The sequence below is a fragment of the Oncorhynchus tshawytscha genome, unplaced genomic scaffold (genome assembly GCF_018296145.1).
Source record: "Oncorhynchus tshawytscha isolate Ot180627B unplaced genomic scaffold, Otsh_v2.0 Un_contig_1037_pilon_pilon, whole genome shotgun sequence".
Taxonomy (NCBI): Eukaryota; Metazoa; Chordata; class Actinopteri; order Salmoniformes; family Salmonidae; genus Oncorhynchus; species Oncorhynchus tshawytscha.
In genome coordinates this window covers 44,900-59,986 of record NW_024609542.1, presented here as the reverse complement: position 1 = coordinate 59,986, position 15,087 = coordinate 44,900, and the positions used below count along the sequence as shown (strand labels likewise).

General features: G+C 40.8%; 2 protein-coding genes across 7 annotated transcripts; both read left to right on the top strand.

Annotated features, from left to right (window-relative positions):
• The first annotated feature begins 673 nt into the window (after positions 1-673).
• Positions 674-5,998, top strand: LOC112241169 (ladderlectin-like). Of its 6 annotated transcripts, XM_042315821.1 has the most exons (9): positions 674-977; positions 1,292-1,311; positions 1,674-1,735; positions 2,864-3,012; positions 3,839-3,967; positions 4,109-4,220; positions 4,299-4,365; positions 4,469-4,515; positions 5,970-5,998. In XM_042315821.1, exons 2-9 carry the CDS (start codon positions 1,304-1,306, stop codon positions 5,981-5,983), a joined length of 588 nt encoding a protein of 195 aa, XP_042171755.1. In that variant the 5' UTR covers positions 674-977; positions 1,292-1,303; the 3' UTR covers positions 5,984-5,998. The 6 variants fall into 6 exon arrangements, with proteins under 6 accessions (XP_042171755.1, XP_042171758.1, XP_042171759.1 ...); XM_042315824.1 differs by lacking the exon at positions 1,292-1,311 and having other exon boundaries at positions 674-812; XM_042315825.1 differs by lacking the exon at positions 1,292-1,311 and having other exon boundaries at positions 675-1,051.
• A 23-nt stretch (positions 5,999-6,021) lies between these two features.
• On the top strand, positions 6,022-10,946 carry LOC112241170. Its single transcript, XM_042315820.1, has 6 exons — positions 6,022-6,137; positions 6,266-6,379; positions 8,068-8,354; positions 8,787-8,885; positions 10,026-10,104; positions 10,439-10,946. The coding sequence occupies exons 1-6, from the start codon at positions 6,048-6,050 to the stop codon at positions 10,448-10,450; spliced, it is 681 nt and encodes a 226-aa protein (XP_042171754.1). The 5' UTR covers positions 6,022-6,047; the 3' UTR covers positions 10,451-10,946.
• The last annotated feature ends 4,141 nt before the right edge of the window (positions 10,947-15,087 follow it).

The window sequence follows — 15,087 nt, the reverse complement described above, 5'->3', positions numbered from 1 at the left end:
TAGTTGAGTATCTGGAGCATCAGCATTTGTGGGTTGGATTACAGGCTCAAAATGGCCAGAAACAAAGAACTTTCTTCTGAAACTCGTCAGTCTATTCTTGTTCTGAGAAATGAAGGCTGTTCCATGCGAGAAATTGAGAGTTTTCTCTGTGTCTTCTGTCAGAGCAGGAGATGTGTTGTTAGAACTAGCAGGATGTTGATGTGATTCTAGTCTGTCAGAACAGGAGATGTGTTGTTGGAACTAGCAGGTTGTTGATGTGATTCTAGTCTGTCAGAGCAGGAGATGTGTTGTTAGAATTAGCAGGTTGTTGATGTGATTCTAGTCCGTCAGAACAGGAGATGTGTTGTTGGAACTAGCAGGTTGTTGATGTGATTCTAGTCTGTCAGAGCAGGAGATGTGTTGTTAGAATTAGCAGGTTGTTGATGTGATTCTAGTCTGTCAGAACAGGAGAGGTGTTGTTGGAACTAGCAGGTTGTTGATGTGATTCTAGTCTGTCAGAACAGGAGATGTGTTGTTAGAACTAGCAGGTTGTTGATGTGATTCTAGTCTGACTGATAATGAGAGTGGGCAGGGCTGAGGCTTTTAGGACACACCCACTAGTGTAGAGAGTAGGATATGGTCTGGTTGCTGTTCTGCAGTACCTCATCATTTCCTCATCTCTTCTCCTCACATCACCTCATTTCACTACTCCTCCTCCTCCTCAACAGTGACTAATCCAAGCCAGAAGCAGGTAGAAAAGAGCATATGCTCTGAGCTTCACTACCAAGACCAAGCTACTACTACTACTGTCACTGTGTTACTAGCCAGCTCAGGTACTCTCAACATTCTCTGATTCAGAGCTACACTACCAAGACCAAGCTACTACTACTACTGTCACTGTGTTACTAGCCAGCTCAGGTACTCTCAACATTCTCTGATTCTGAGCTACTCTACCAAGACCAAGCTACTACTACTACTGTCACTGTGTTACTCTCAACATTCTCTGATTCTGAGCTACACTACCAAGACCAAGCTACTACTACTACTGTCACTGTGTTACTAGCCAGCTCAGGTACTCTCAACATTCTCTGATTCAGAGCTACACTACCAAGACCAAGCTACTACTACTACTGTCACTGTGTTACTAGCCAGCTCAGGTACTCTCAACATTCTCTGATTCAGAGCTACACTACCAAGACCAAGCTACTACTACTACTGTCACTGTGTTACTCTCAACATTCTCTGATTCTGAGCTACTCTACCAAGACCAAGCTACTACTACTACTACTACTGTCACTGTGTTACTCTCAACATTCTCTGATTCATGTCCAGGTAATGTGCTACGTTACAGATGGAGCTGCTCATGTTAACTTATGTCACTTAAAAGTTAATTTGTGTTACGTTTTGTCATGTTATGCGATGCCATTTTAAAATAAGTTACGTTAAATGCATAATGTACGATTCTAGTTCAATGACTGGAAGTCTATAGGTGCATTAGCAATGCTACCGTACCTGTAGACTTCCAGTCATTGTGCTAATGCTAAATAGCATTTGCTCATGAAACAACCACTACCTTCCTTCCTAATGCACACGGAGTCATTAAAATGGTATCCAGGATCCCTTTAACACTATTAGAGGTTATTAAATGTAGAGTTAAGTTGTTATGTAATGTAATATCATTGTTTCCTCTGTAGATCGGTTGGCAGAATGTCTCTGCTGCTTTGTTGTATAGTGATGGCTCTGCACCTCGCAACAGGTCAATATGAAACTTGAAAAACAGACGGTGTGTGTGTGTAAATAGTTTAATTCAATGATAAAAAACACCCTCTGTGTTCTGTCATTTTTCTATTTGATTTAACCTTCATTTACTCGGCAGGTGAGTTAAGAACATATTGTTACTTATTTAAACAGGTTACTATTTATCCACATTATAGCAGGTGGTATAAAGCCATAGACTGAATGATAACGTCAAAGGCCTGTCGTGGAAATTTCCTCCTCTTAGCAAATCATGGGAGCAAACCACACACAAGTCAGAGTTCATTATCAAAGTCCATCTTTAATTATATCAGCTCTATCACAATCCAGTGACTCTCAGGCAATTCAGTGTCTAACCATGAATTCTCTGAGAGCCCCCCTACAGTGCAACTGAGATCCTTTAATAGCAAAGACCACACATAGTCAGACAGCATAGACATAATTCATCGTTCAGCTTTGTCTCCTTACTCAAACCCCAGAACCATAAACCAATCCTCCATATCAACAGGCATTTATCAAATTGTCATTTAGATACAACCAATTCTAAATACAACTGATCCTGGACAAACTCATGGAGACACACTGACTGGCACACACACATTGTGGAGTCAAGAGATATGCTTACACATGATGATACTTTGACCTCTCCCCTCTCTGCGGCCCCTGCAACTTAGTCTTGACATAGAACAGATACTGCAAACCCTGCCACAGTATTATACAAAAAAAAACATTCTTGATGAGAGGTAATTTACACACATTTGATGAATATAAAACATCTTACATATGTTACCAACAAATGAATCTTCCACGACAGGCCACACTGAAGTCTAACAAAACAGCCCCCACAATCTTTTGATCATGAATTTCACTCAGCCAATCATTAACCATTTTGTTGAATGTCCTTCCCAATAAGCGTGCTGAAAGTCTGTTGTCAATTTGTTTACTGTAAAATAGCATTGTATCTAGTCAAACTCAACTCTAGATGCTATACAGTATTTGAGGTGCTACTTGATCTAGCTTAGTTTGCACTTTTGGGATTATTCCATTAATTGCTTCCAATGTACAAGGTAAACTAAGTCAAGCACAGCTCTTGAACAGTACATACTGTCAGTGTGTGTTGTTGTTCCAGGGCTGGATGCTGCCCCGGGGGTGGTGAACACTACAGAGGAGGAGGTGGAAGGGGGGGACTCCCAGTCACCATGCCCAGCCGGGTGGCATCAGAATGAGCATCGCTGCTTCTCCTTCTACCCTGTCTGGGCCACCTGGGCCACTGCAGAGGTAACACTTGTAATTGGGAGAGACTGAGAAACTAAAGGTCAACTTGTTCTGTTGCTGTAGTAGAGTTGGTTAGGAATTGATTTAGTGCAAATCCATGGTAAAAGAATGACGCTAAAATCTGATTTTTCACAAAAAAATATATACTTTAAAATGTAGTTAAATTAAAAACTATTACAGGGACTACCGGGTGGTACTGTGGTTAAGGGCGCTGTACTGCAGCGCCAGCTGTGCCATCAGAGACTCTGGATTCGCGCTCAGGCTCTTTTGCATCCGGCCGCGACCGGGAGGTCCGTGGTCTTGGCCGGTAGAGATCTCATTGAGCACCAGCGACTCCTCTCATTGCGCACCAGCGACTCCTGTGGCGGGCCGGGCGCAGTGCACGCTAACCAAGGTCGCCAGGTGCACGGTGTTTTCTCTGACACATTGGTGCGGCTGGCTTCCGGGTTGGATGCGCGCTCTGTTAAAGAAGCAGTGCGGCTTGATTGGGTTGTGTTTCAGAGGAAGCATGGCTTTCGACCTTCGTCTCTCCCGAGCCCGTTCGCGAGTTGTAGCGATGAGACAAGATAGTAGTTACTAACAATTGGATACCATGAAATTGGGGGTAAAAAAAATAAAAACTATTACTACTCCTACTAGTACTACTTCTGTCACTAATACTACCACTTCTTCTGCTGTCACTACAACTGCTATTACTATTTCACAACCATTGATATTTCAAGACATTTAATTTAATTCAGGAAATGTCCATTTCTAGCCTGCGTTGATCCGGTAATGCCGGGGCTTTAGCTCAGCGGGCTAACACAGTGTTCTCTGACTGTCCCTCTAGTTGTACTGCTCCCAGCACAGAGGGAACCTGGTGTCGGTTCACAGCCCGGGTCAACAGGTGTTTGTCCAGGATCTGGTCAGGAGACACACAGACCAGCCGGTCTGGATGGGAGGCTACGATGCAGCTCAGGTACATGGGGTCAATAATTCATCAGTCAGTCTGTCAGTCTGTCAAATGTCTACAGTTTACAGAGGCAAAAACTCAACGTACTTTCTGTTTAAAAACAATGAAGTGTTTTCAATCCATCAATCAATGTGTTTCTGTGATAAGGAGGGGATGTGGCTGTGGAGTGACGGCTCAGCTGTTGACAGTTTCTACTGGGAGGAGGATGAGCCCAGTAACTCTGGACAGGGGGAGAACTGTATGGAGCTACACACTGGAGGTACACACACACACACACACACACACACACACTCTGAGGACATTGAAATAACTGAAGAGAGATTTGTCTTGACAACAGGTGGGCAGGGCTGGAATGACGTGTCCTGTGGAGAGCTGAGGTTCTATGTGTGTTCTATGGAGACAAGGTAGCAGGTCTAACACTGTCTTGTATCTGGACACGTTTTATACAGGCACCATATCAACACTCAATTACATTCATGTATATTTATTAATTTCATTTTCTTTTAGATCTGGTTTAGCAGTAATTCCAAGTCAGAAGAAAAAACACGAGAGAGGTAGGAATGTCTTGGCCCATTGCCTCGGCTAGACAATAAGTTAATTATGTTACGGGTGCAGCTCCTTGTTGAATGGCACTCTGACGTTTAGAAGATGACAGCTGTCTGATGGTTAATGATTAATAACACATTAACAGCTGTCTGATGATTAATGATTAATAACACATTAACAGCTGTCTGATGATTAATGATTAATAACACATTAACAGCTGTCTGATGATTAATGATTAATAACACACTAACAGCTGTCTGATGATTAATGATTAATAATACATTAACAGCTGTCTGATGATTAATGATTAATAATACATTAACAGCTGTCTATGATTAATGATTAATAATACTTTAACCTGTCTGATGATTGAACAGCTGTCTGATGATTAATGATTAATACCATATGATTAATGAACTATTAACAGTGTTAATTAATGATTAATAATCAGAAGCAGGTAGATCTGAAATTGAGCATAAATGCTGTTTGACTTCACTACTGACTCCCAAAATCTGACTACTAATTAATAAAACATTTTGAAATCTTCTTCAGTTTTATTTAAATGTCTGACTAAACAGTCTATTCCTACTGGTGAATTAACTACCATAGAACTAGTTTAATGTAGCTAACTTCCTACTGTTTACCATAGAACTAGTTTAATGTAGCTAACTTCCTACTGTTGAATTAACTACTCTAAACAATGTGATTTTGACACGAATCAGCTGTCAGCTATTTTGACCACTTTCCCTGTAGCTTCGACAAAAACATAGAGCACATTATTAGTCTACTACTCTGCTATTCAAATCTAAAATTAGAACGGAAAAACCTTCGACCAATCTTCCTCACTACTGTTGAATTAACTAGCACAGAAGTGTTTAATGTAGCTAACTTCCTACTGTTGAATTAACACCACTAGTTTAATGTAGCAACTTTAAATTAACTACCATAGAACTAGTTTAATAACTTCCCACTGTTGAATTAACTACCATAGAACTAGTTTAATGTAGCTAACTTCCCACTGAACTTTTAATGAATTAAATTAACTACCATAGAACTAGTTTAATGTAGCTGTTGAATTAACTTAGAACCTAACTTCCCACTGTTGAATTAACTACCATAGAACTAGTTTAATGTAGCTAACTTCCCACTGTTGAATTAACTACCATAGAACTAGTTTAATGTAGCTAACTTCCCACTGTTGAATTAACTACCATAGAACTAGTTTAATGTAGCTAACTTCCCACTGTTGAATTAACTACCATAGAACTAGTTTAATGTAGCTAACTTCCTACTGGTGAATTAACTACCATAGAACTAGTTTAATGTAGCTAACTTCCTACTGTTGAATTAACTACCACAGAACTAGTTTAATGTAGCTAACTTCCCACTGGTGAATTAACTACCATATAACTTTTAGAATGTTCTCATTAAGACTGATTATGCATTATGCTAATTATAACAGGTGAGTATTTATGACTTCCTGTGGGAGACCAATGAGAGAGTAGCAGATGAGATCCTCTACTCAGCCTTCCTCAGAGGGATGTATTCCAGACGTCTGCCTGCCCACTGCTATGCTGACTTCTGCCACCAGGAGGTGCTATACCTGGACAGAGTCATCACCATGCTGCGGGTGAAAAGAAAATACATTAAATAAAACCATAAAGATTTACTTACTATGACTGTGATACGTGGTTGTCGTCCCTAGCTATCTTAAGATAAGTTGCTCTGTATAACAGTGTAAATGTGTGTGTGGGCCAGGTGCTGATCAGAACAGTCCAGGGTCCTCCAGACATCATGATGTTTCTCCAGAGAACACATCAACGCTACCAGGAGTCTCTGAAGGAGGCCCAGATCCAAACTCAACCACACCTGGTAGGAAGCTGTTATAACAATCACCCTTAATATACAATTTAAGATAATATATCTTAATATACAATTTCAGATAATATATCTTATACAACTTAAATTATATATTATGATATATTATCTTAAGATAATATATCTATTTATACAATTTAAGATAATGTATATTAATATATAATTTAAGAGGATTTATAGCAAGAAAATTCAACTAGAACGTAGTAGGTGATTTATCAATTCCAAAAACCTTCCATAAACATTTTCAATTACTCTTATTTAACCTTTTTTTGTTTTGGTTCATTTCAAGTTCAATTTCGGTTACCCAGGTTTTGGTGTATTTAGACACACCCCCAAAACGTAAACCAATAATATCTTTTCCCTTTTTGACTCCCTTTACTTCATTCAGTTCACGGTCTTTTAACATTACAGTTTATAGCTGGTTTCCAGTCATCTGGGAATATTAAAACATCTTCATATAATCAATAAGCCACTTCAGAGTTTAAGAACATATACATTCATATACATACAGATCCAACCTGGTGCCTGAAACAGGGAAGATTTTACATTTCAGGATACTTGAGAAACCCATATACATTCAGATCCATTCAGATGAACAATCAATCCCAGAACAACAGCAAAGGACCTTGTGAAGATGCTGGAGGAAACAGGTACAAAAGTATCTATATCTACAGTGAAACGAGTGGATATAAGGCAGAAGCCACTGCTCCAAAACCTAAAAAAAAATGCCAGACTACGGTTTTCAACTGCACATGGGGACAAAGATTGTACTTTTTGGAGAAATGTCCTCTGGTATGATGCAACAAAAATAGAACTGTTTGGCCATAATGACCATCGTTATGTTTGGAGGAAAAAGGGGGAGGCTTGCAAGCCGAAGGACACCATCCCAACCTTGAAGCACGGGGGTGGCATCGTCATGTTGTGGGGGTGCTTTGCACCAACCCAACCTCTGGTCTGTGGAGTCTGGACCTGATGTTAGCTTGAGTGACGTATTTATTTATGACATGCAGGAGGGACTGGTGCACTTCACAAAATAGATGCCATTATGTGGAAGGACAATTATGTGGATATATTGAAGCAATATCTCAAGACATCAGTCAGGAAGTTGAAGCTTGGTTGCAAATGGGTCTTCCAAATGGACAATGACCCCAAGCATACTTCCAAAGTTGTGACAAAATGGCTTAAGGACAACAAAGTCAAGGTATTGGCGTGGCCATCACAATCCCATAGAAGATTTGTGGGCAGAACTGAAAAAGCGTGTGCGGGCAATGAGGCCTACAAACCTGACTTAGTAACACCAGCTCTGTCAGGAGGACTGGACCAACATTTACCCATCTACTTGTGGGAAGCTTGTGGAAGGCTAACTGAAATGTTTGACCCAAGTTAAACAATTTATAGGCAATGCTACCAAATACTAATTGAGTGTATGTACATTTCTGACTCACTGGGAATGTGATGAAATAAATAAAAAGCTTAAATAAATCATTCTCTCTACTATTATGCTGACATTTCACATTCTTAAAATAAAGTGGTGATCCTAAGACATGGAATTTTTACTTTTATTAAATGTCAGGAACTGTGAAACTGAGTTGAAATGTATTCGGCTAAGCTTAGCCATAACCACATAATAACCTCTTGGTCTCACTTCCTCCATCTCTTTCTCTTCCTCTTCCTGCCTACAGAACCTGTCCTCCATCCAGCCCTCTGCAGCTGTGCGTCAGTACCTCCAGAGCTACCATGACATTGTAAATGAGGAGCCCATCTACTGGCTGGTGTCTCTGCTGCCCAGAGCCCTGCTCAGACCATACCTGGCACAGAACCTGCCCCTGGGAGAGAGGACCAGACCAGACCCCAGCCCCTGCCTCTACCCCTGGCTAAACCTCTTCCCCTGCCCCTGCTACCAGTGGGGGGGAGAGGACATGAAGCCAGACCAGAGGAACCAGAAGGATGAGTCTGGGACATATTACAGGTATGTTAAGGATATTATAATGTAATACAACTGATACACTATAATGTATGCTGGTTGATATTGATGATATGAGGTATGCTGGTTGATATTGATGATATGAGGTATGCTGGTTGATATTGATGATATAATATATGCTGGTTGATATTGATGATATAATGTATGCTGATTGATATTGATGATATGAGGTATGGTGATTGATATTGATGATATGAGGTATGCTGATTGATATTGATGATATGAGGTATGCTGATTGATATTGATGATATGAGGTATGCTGATTGATATTGATGATATAATACATGTTAATTGATATTGATGATATTGATTGCCAATGGAAGTTTACAGTGTCTGAACTCCATATTGTTGTGTTTAATCTTGTCAAATGTGGTGATATTGTGGAGTGACTCTTTTCTATCCTGTCTCTCCCTCCAGGCATCTACTGGAGAAGTACCAGGATGTGATAGACGTCTATAAGGCTGTCAACATCTTCAGAGTCCAGATGATCAACGAGAAGTCTCTCTTCACCTCCAGGTGCGGTTAGGCTGACTTAGGTCTACAGTTAGCCTAACTTACAAATGCTGTTAGCATGGTCCTGCTATCTATGTTTACAATTAGCCCGGTCCTGCTATCTAATTCTACAGTTAGCCTGGTCCTGCTAACTAAGTCTACAGTTAGCCTTGTCCTGCTAACTAAGTCTACAGTTAGCCTTGTCCTGCTAACTAAGTCTACAGTTAGCCTTGTCCTGCTAACTAAGTCTACAGTTAGCCTTGTCCTGCTAACTAAGTCTACAGTTAGCCTTGTCCTGCTAACTAAGTCTACAGTTAGCCTTGTCCTGCTAACTAAGTCTACAGTTAGCCTTGTCCTGCTAACTCTAAGTTAGCCTTGTCCTGCTACAGTTAGCCTTGTCCTGCTAACTAAGTCTACAGTTAGCCTTGTCCTGCTAACTAAGTCTACAGTTAGCCTTGTCCTGCTAACTAAGTCTACAGTTAGCCTTGTCCTGCTAACTAAGTCTACAGTTAGCCTTGTCCTGCTAACTAAGTCTACAGTTAGCCTTGTCCTGCTAACTAAGTTCTACAGTTAGCCTTGTCCTGCTATCTAATTCTACAGTTAGCCTGGTCCTGCTAAACAAGTCTTGCCAGGTCTCCCTCTCAAAACAGGCTCTGAACCCTACGGGATCTTCTTAGCCTAGGCACCAGTCTATTTTGTGATGACATTCTACTACTTGTCAACATAATTTGGCATATGAAATGGAGTACAAGAAGTGTAATCCCAACGTTAAGTTTTAGGTTGCAGGGGGTTCTGAGAACGTTTTACTATGGTTCCAGGGAGGTTCTGAGAACGTCTTACTATGGTTCCAGGGAGGTTCTGAGAACGTCTTACTATGGTTCCAGGGAGGTTCTGAGAACGTCTAACTATGGTTCCAGGGAGGTTCTGAGAACGTCTTACTATGGTTCCGGGGAGGTTCTGAGAACGTCTTACTATGGTTCCAGGGAGGTTCCGAGAATGTCTAACTATGGTTCCAGGAGGTTCTGAGAACGTCATACTATGGTTCCAGGGAGGTTCTGAGAACATCTATCTATGGTTCCAGGGATATATAATATATCAAATATCAAATCAATAAATCAATGAATATCTGATGTAATCTAATCCATCTGTGTAATATTATCCTAGCTGGTTTCCCACTGGTGACGAGGAGGAAGAGGAGAACCAAACCAACCTGTGGTCTGTGGAGTCGGATCCTGACGTTAGGGTGAGTGACGTTATTTATTTATGACATGTTCATCTTGTCTTGAAATCAGTCGAGGATTGTGTATGACTGATAATGTGACTGTTTTTCTTTTCAACATTTACATTTATTTTCTAACACACTGCCCCCCCCCTCCCAAAACAGTTATTCTTTGCAAAACTCCCGATTTAGACCAGCCCATCTGGCCCCAAAGTGTCCCATGGCCAGTCCGTTTCTGGGACATAGTGACTCTATTGGGACAGCTATGTTAGGACGTGTTATCTGAAAGGCTCTCCTATCTGTCATTTGTCTTTTTGTCCTGTCCCTTAAATCTGGTTGTTTCTATCGCCCCCTCTAGGTGAAGCTGTAGCAGTGCAGCTGTAGAATACAGGGAGCTGAGTGTGTAAGGCTGTGTGTGTTGGCTTTCACACTGGGCAGGACTGTTCCACTTGTCAGACATATTCCAATATTCCACTTTTATGTTGGTAACTTCCCCCAAATATCTACTGTTTAAACTGTATTAATGCAATAACACAATGAATGTTCACATCTAATAATTGTCAACAAAGGAGCTACAATAAAATAACAAATATTTAGGTCATGAAATCAAAGAATGAAAATGTGTGAACTGTTCAACTGTATTTTCTATATGGGTATTGCAATATGAATAATACACAGCCAATCACATTGCTGTGCTCGATCTCAATCAGAAGAATTGCTCTGGCTAGCCAATAAACAGATGGTATTTCTTCCAAGAATTGACCAATCAGAAAAAGCTAAGGTTGCCCCACTAGCAGTGGGTAAATATTTGAATGCTCCATTGTATAAACTAATGTATTTATCCTGTGTGCATGTTTTACATTCATGTTGGATCCACTGATTTCAAACAATTAGAGAATACAATCAAAACAACTTGGCTGACATTATGGTTGAGATGTAAACCTGTTCTTAAATGAATAGACGAAAGCCTTTCTCTTTGGGACGTACCAAACATAACTCCTGTTACTTTAACACTTTCACCTTTCTGGGTGTAACGTTGTGAAGTTCCAATCCTGACGAGTGGATTGACAAAAATACAGGGTTTTATATCAGAATTTAGGGTCTGGATGACGATGACAGATTTACATGTTGAGGAGCGAGGATAGTTAGAAACCTGATGTTATCTCCTGTCAGATTTACATGTTGAGGATAGTTAGAAACCCGATGTTTTCTCCTATCAGATTTACATGTTGAGGATAGTTAGAAACCTGATGTTATCTCCTGTCAGATTTACATGTTGAGGAGCGAGGATAGTTAGAAACCTGATGTTATCTCCTGTCAGATTTACATGTTGAGGAGCGAGGATAGTTAGAAACCTGATGTTATCTCCTGTCAGATTTACATGTTGAGGAGCGAGGATAGTTAGAAACCTGATGTTATCTCCTGTCAGATTTACATGTTGAGGATAGTTAGAAACCTGATGTTTTCTCCTGTCAGATTTACATGTTGAGGATAGTTAGAAACCCGATGTTTTCTCCTGTCAGATTTACATGTTGAGGATAGTTAGAAACCCGATGTTTTCTCCTGTCAGATTTACATGGCGAGGAGCGAGGATAGTTAGAAGCCTTCCACAAGCTTCCCACAATAAGTTGGGTAAATTTTGGTCCATTCCTCCTGACAGCTGGTGTAACTGAGGCAGATTTGTAGGCCTCCTTGCTCGCACACGCTTTTTCAGTTATGCCCACAAATGTTGTATGGGATTGAGGTCAGGGCTTTGTGATGGCCACTCAAATACCTTGACTTTGTTGTCCTTAAGCCAATTTGCTACAATTTTGAAAGTATGCTTGAGGTCGTTGTCCATTTGAAAGACCCATTTACGACCAAGCTTTAACTTCCTGACTGAAATCTTGAGATTTTGTTTCAATATATCCACATAATTTTCCTGCTTCATGATGCCATCTATTTTGTGAAGTGCACCAGTCCCTCCCTCCCTCCCTTTGTGAATTTATGTAACCTGTGCTGGTGGAAAAATATTTCTATGTGGGGCACCGTCCTCAAACAATCGCATGGCATGCTTTCGCTGTAAAGCCTATTGTAAATCGGACAGTGCAATTAGATTAACAGGAATTTAAGCTTTCGGACAGTGCAGTAAGTGTTGAGCATGAAAAATGACTTAACTTTTTATGGCTGCAGGGGCAGTATTGTGTAGCTTGGATGAAAAGGTGCCCATTATAAAACGGCCAGCTCTTCAGTCTCAGTTGCTAATATATGCATGTTATTATTATTATTATTATTATTATTGGATAGAAAACACTCTAAAGTTTCCAAAACGGTCAAAATATTGTCTGTGAGTATAACAGAACTGATATTGCAGGCAAAACCCTGAGGAAAATCAAAACAGGAAGTGGCCTCTATTTTGAAAACTCCATGTTCCATAGCCTACCTTTGCTCCATTTAAAGGGATATGAACCAGATTCCTTTTTCCTATCGCTTCCTCAAGGTGTCAGACTTCAGACATAGTTTCAGGCTTTTATTTTAAAAAATGAGCCAGAACAATAACATCAAGTTGTCACATGAGTTTCGCTCGCGCAACAGAATTTGGATAGGTATTGCTTTTCCCTCTCCTACTGTGAAAGACATTTGCGGTTGATATATTATTGATTATAAATTTTAAAAACAACCTGGGGATTGATTATAAAAAAATGTTTGACATGTTTCTGTGGACATTATGGTAACTATTTGGAATTTGTCTGCGTTGTCGTGACCGCTCTTTCCTGTGGATTTCTGAACATAACGCGACAAACAAACGGAGGTATTTTGGATATAAAAATAATCTTTATGGAACAAAAGGAACATTTGTTGTGTAACTGGGAGTCTCGTGAGAGAAAACATCCGAAGATCATCAAAGGTAAACAATTAATTTCATTGCTTTTCTGGTTGTCGTGACCGAGCTACCTGATGCTAAGTGTACTTAATGTTTTATCGTGCGATCGATAAACTTACACAAACGCTTGGATTGCTTTCGCTATAAAGCATAATTTCAAAATCTGACACGACGGGTGGATTAACAAAAGGCTAAGCTGTGTTTTCCTATATTGCACTTGTGATTTCATGAATATAAATATTTAGAGTAATATTTATTGTATGTAGAGCTATGCTATTCAGCGGTTGTTGATGACACTTATCCCGATATCAGGATTGCAGCCATAACAAGTTAAGAAGTTTTAATGGTCTCCGGTATTCTCCGTCTTAAAGTTTATCGTTTATTTACATATTAGGGTACTTGAGGGTTGATTAGGAACATTGTTTGATATGTTTGGAAGAAGTTTATTGGTAACTTATGGGATTCATTTGTATGCATTTTGAACCGGTGGATTACTGAGTCTAGCGCGCCAATGAAACTGTCTTTTTTGGGATATAAAGAAAGACTTTATCGAACAAAATGACCATTTGTTATGTAGCTGGGACCCTTGTGATTGCAACCAGATGAAGATCTTCAAGGTAAGTGACGCCTCTGCTTGGTTGGAAAATGTATGTAATGCTTTGTGTGCGGGGCGCTGTCCTCAGATAATCACATGGTGTGCTTTCGCCGTAAAGCCTTTTTTGGACCTGCTGACGGGCTGGTCCTGAGGCTGGCTGCTGACGGGCTGGTCCTGGGGCTGGCAGCTGACGGGCTGGTCCTGGGGCTGGCAGCTGACGGGCTGGTCCTGGGGCTGGCTGCTGACGGGCTGGTCCTGGGGCTGGCTGCTGACGGGCTGGTCCTGGGGCTGGCTGCTGACGGGCTGGTCCTGGTCCTGGGGCTGGTTGCTGATGGGCTGGTCCTGGGGCTGGCTGCTGAAGGGCTGGTCCTGGGGCTAGCTGAAGGTCAATCTCATCCTCTTCTTACAACTCACTGTCAGACTCCGAATTGACAGAGACATGATCATCATATTCTTAAAATTCTTAATCTTGCAAAGTGGAAGACGCTCCTTCCACACTAGCATCTCTATCGGCAAAGATTATTTCTAAGGCTCTCTGAGCAGAGATTATTTTTGCCATACTGATTGATTGTGGTAAGGAGCCACACATGCAAAGCTATTGATTTGTTGTGTTCCTCCTCCAATTTGCACTGGGCTGGGGTAGAGTGTTTTACAATGTATTGGAATAATGTATTGAAGTAATGTATCGTAATAACATTGAAAAGGTTCCTGCAAGACATTGTGTAGTTTCACACACTACAACGGGTAAAGAGTGTGAGAAAAACGGTAGACCAGCAGACAAGGCAGGGAGACAAACAGACAAGGAAGGGAGACAAACAGGTTCTTGGTGCTTTGTTGAAACAGCAGGCCCAGGGAAGAGGAAGACAGAGTGTCGGCACACAGCTTTGTGTGCAGCTTTGTTTCATTTTTGCTTGTTTTCACCCACACACACACACACACACACACACACACACACACACACACACACACACACACACACACACACACACACACACGTATTACCCTCTGGTCCAGTGGACCCAAACACCACATATGTAACATCAGAATATCAGAATGTTTTATTTGAATTAAAATGTTTTATTTGTCACAGAAAATGACAAAAAAATATATATAATTGTGTAATCTTTCTTTTGGTAAACATTGAAAATGGGTCAGACAGACCCGAACACCATTATTAAGCTTCCTCATCACCATCTCTACACACCCTGCTTTCATGCTAACTTTTACTGTGGTTTCAACCACATGGAATGCAGCCTAGCGGATGCTGTTAAAGGAGATCTACCTCTACATTGTTATTGTCAGAACATTAAAGTCTCTCCCTACTATTATAATTGAGACAGAAAGGCCTAGCAGGGTGCAACGTACTCCAACTCCTTTACATACTATTATAATTGAGACAGAAAGGCCTGGGGGGGTTCAACTTGTCAAGAAGATACATGCCTGTGGGCAACACCCTATCATGCAATGCCATGCAAATATAACGCTGGCTTACAAACTTCTACATGGCAACTTCAACCTGAAGAGGACCAGAGATCTACCAGGTTAGTTG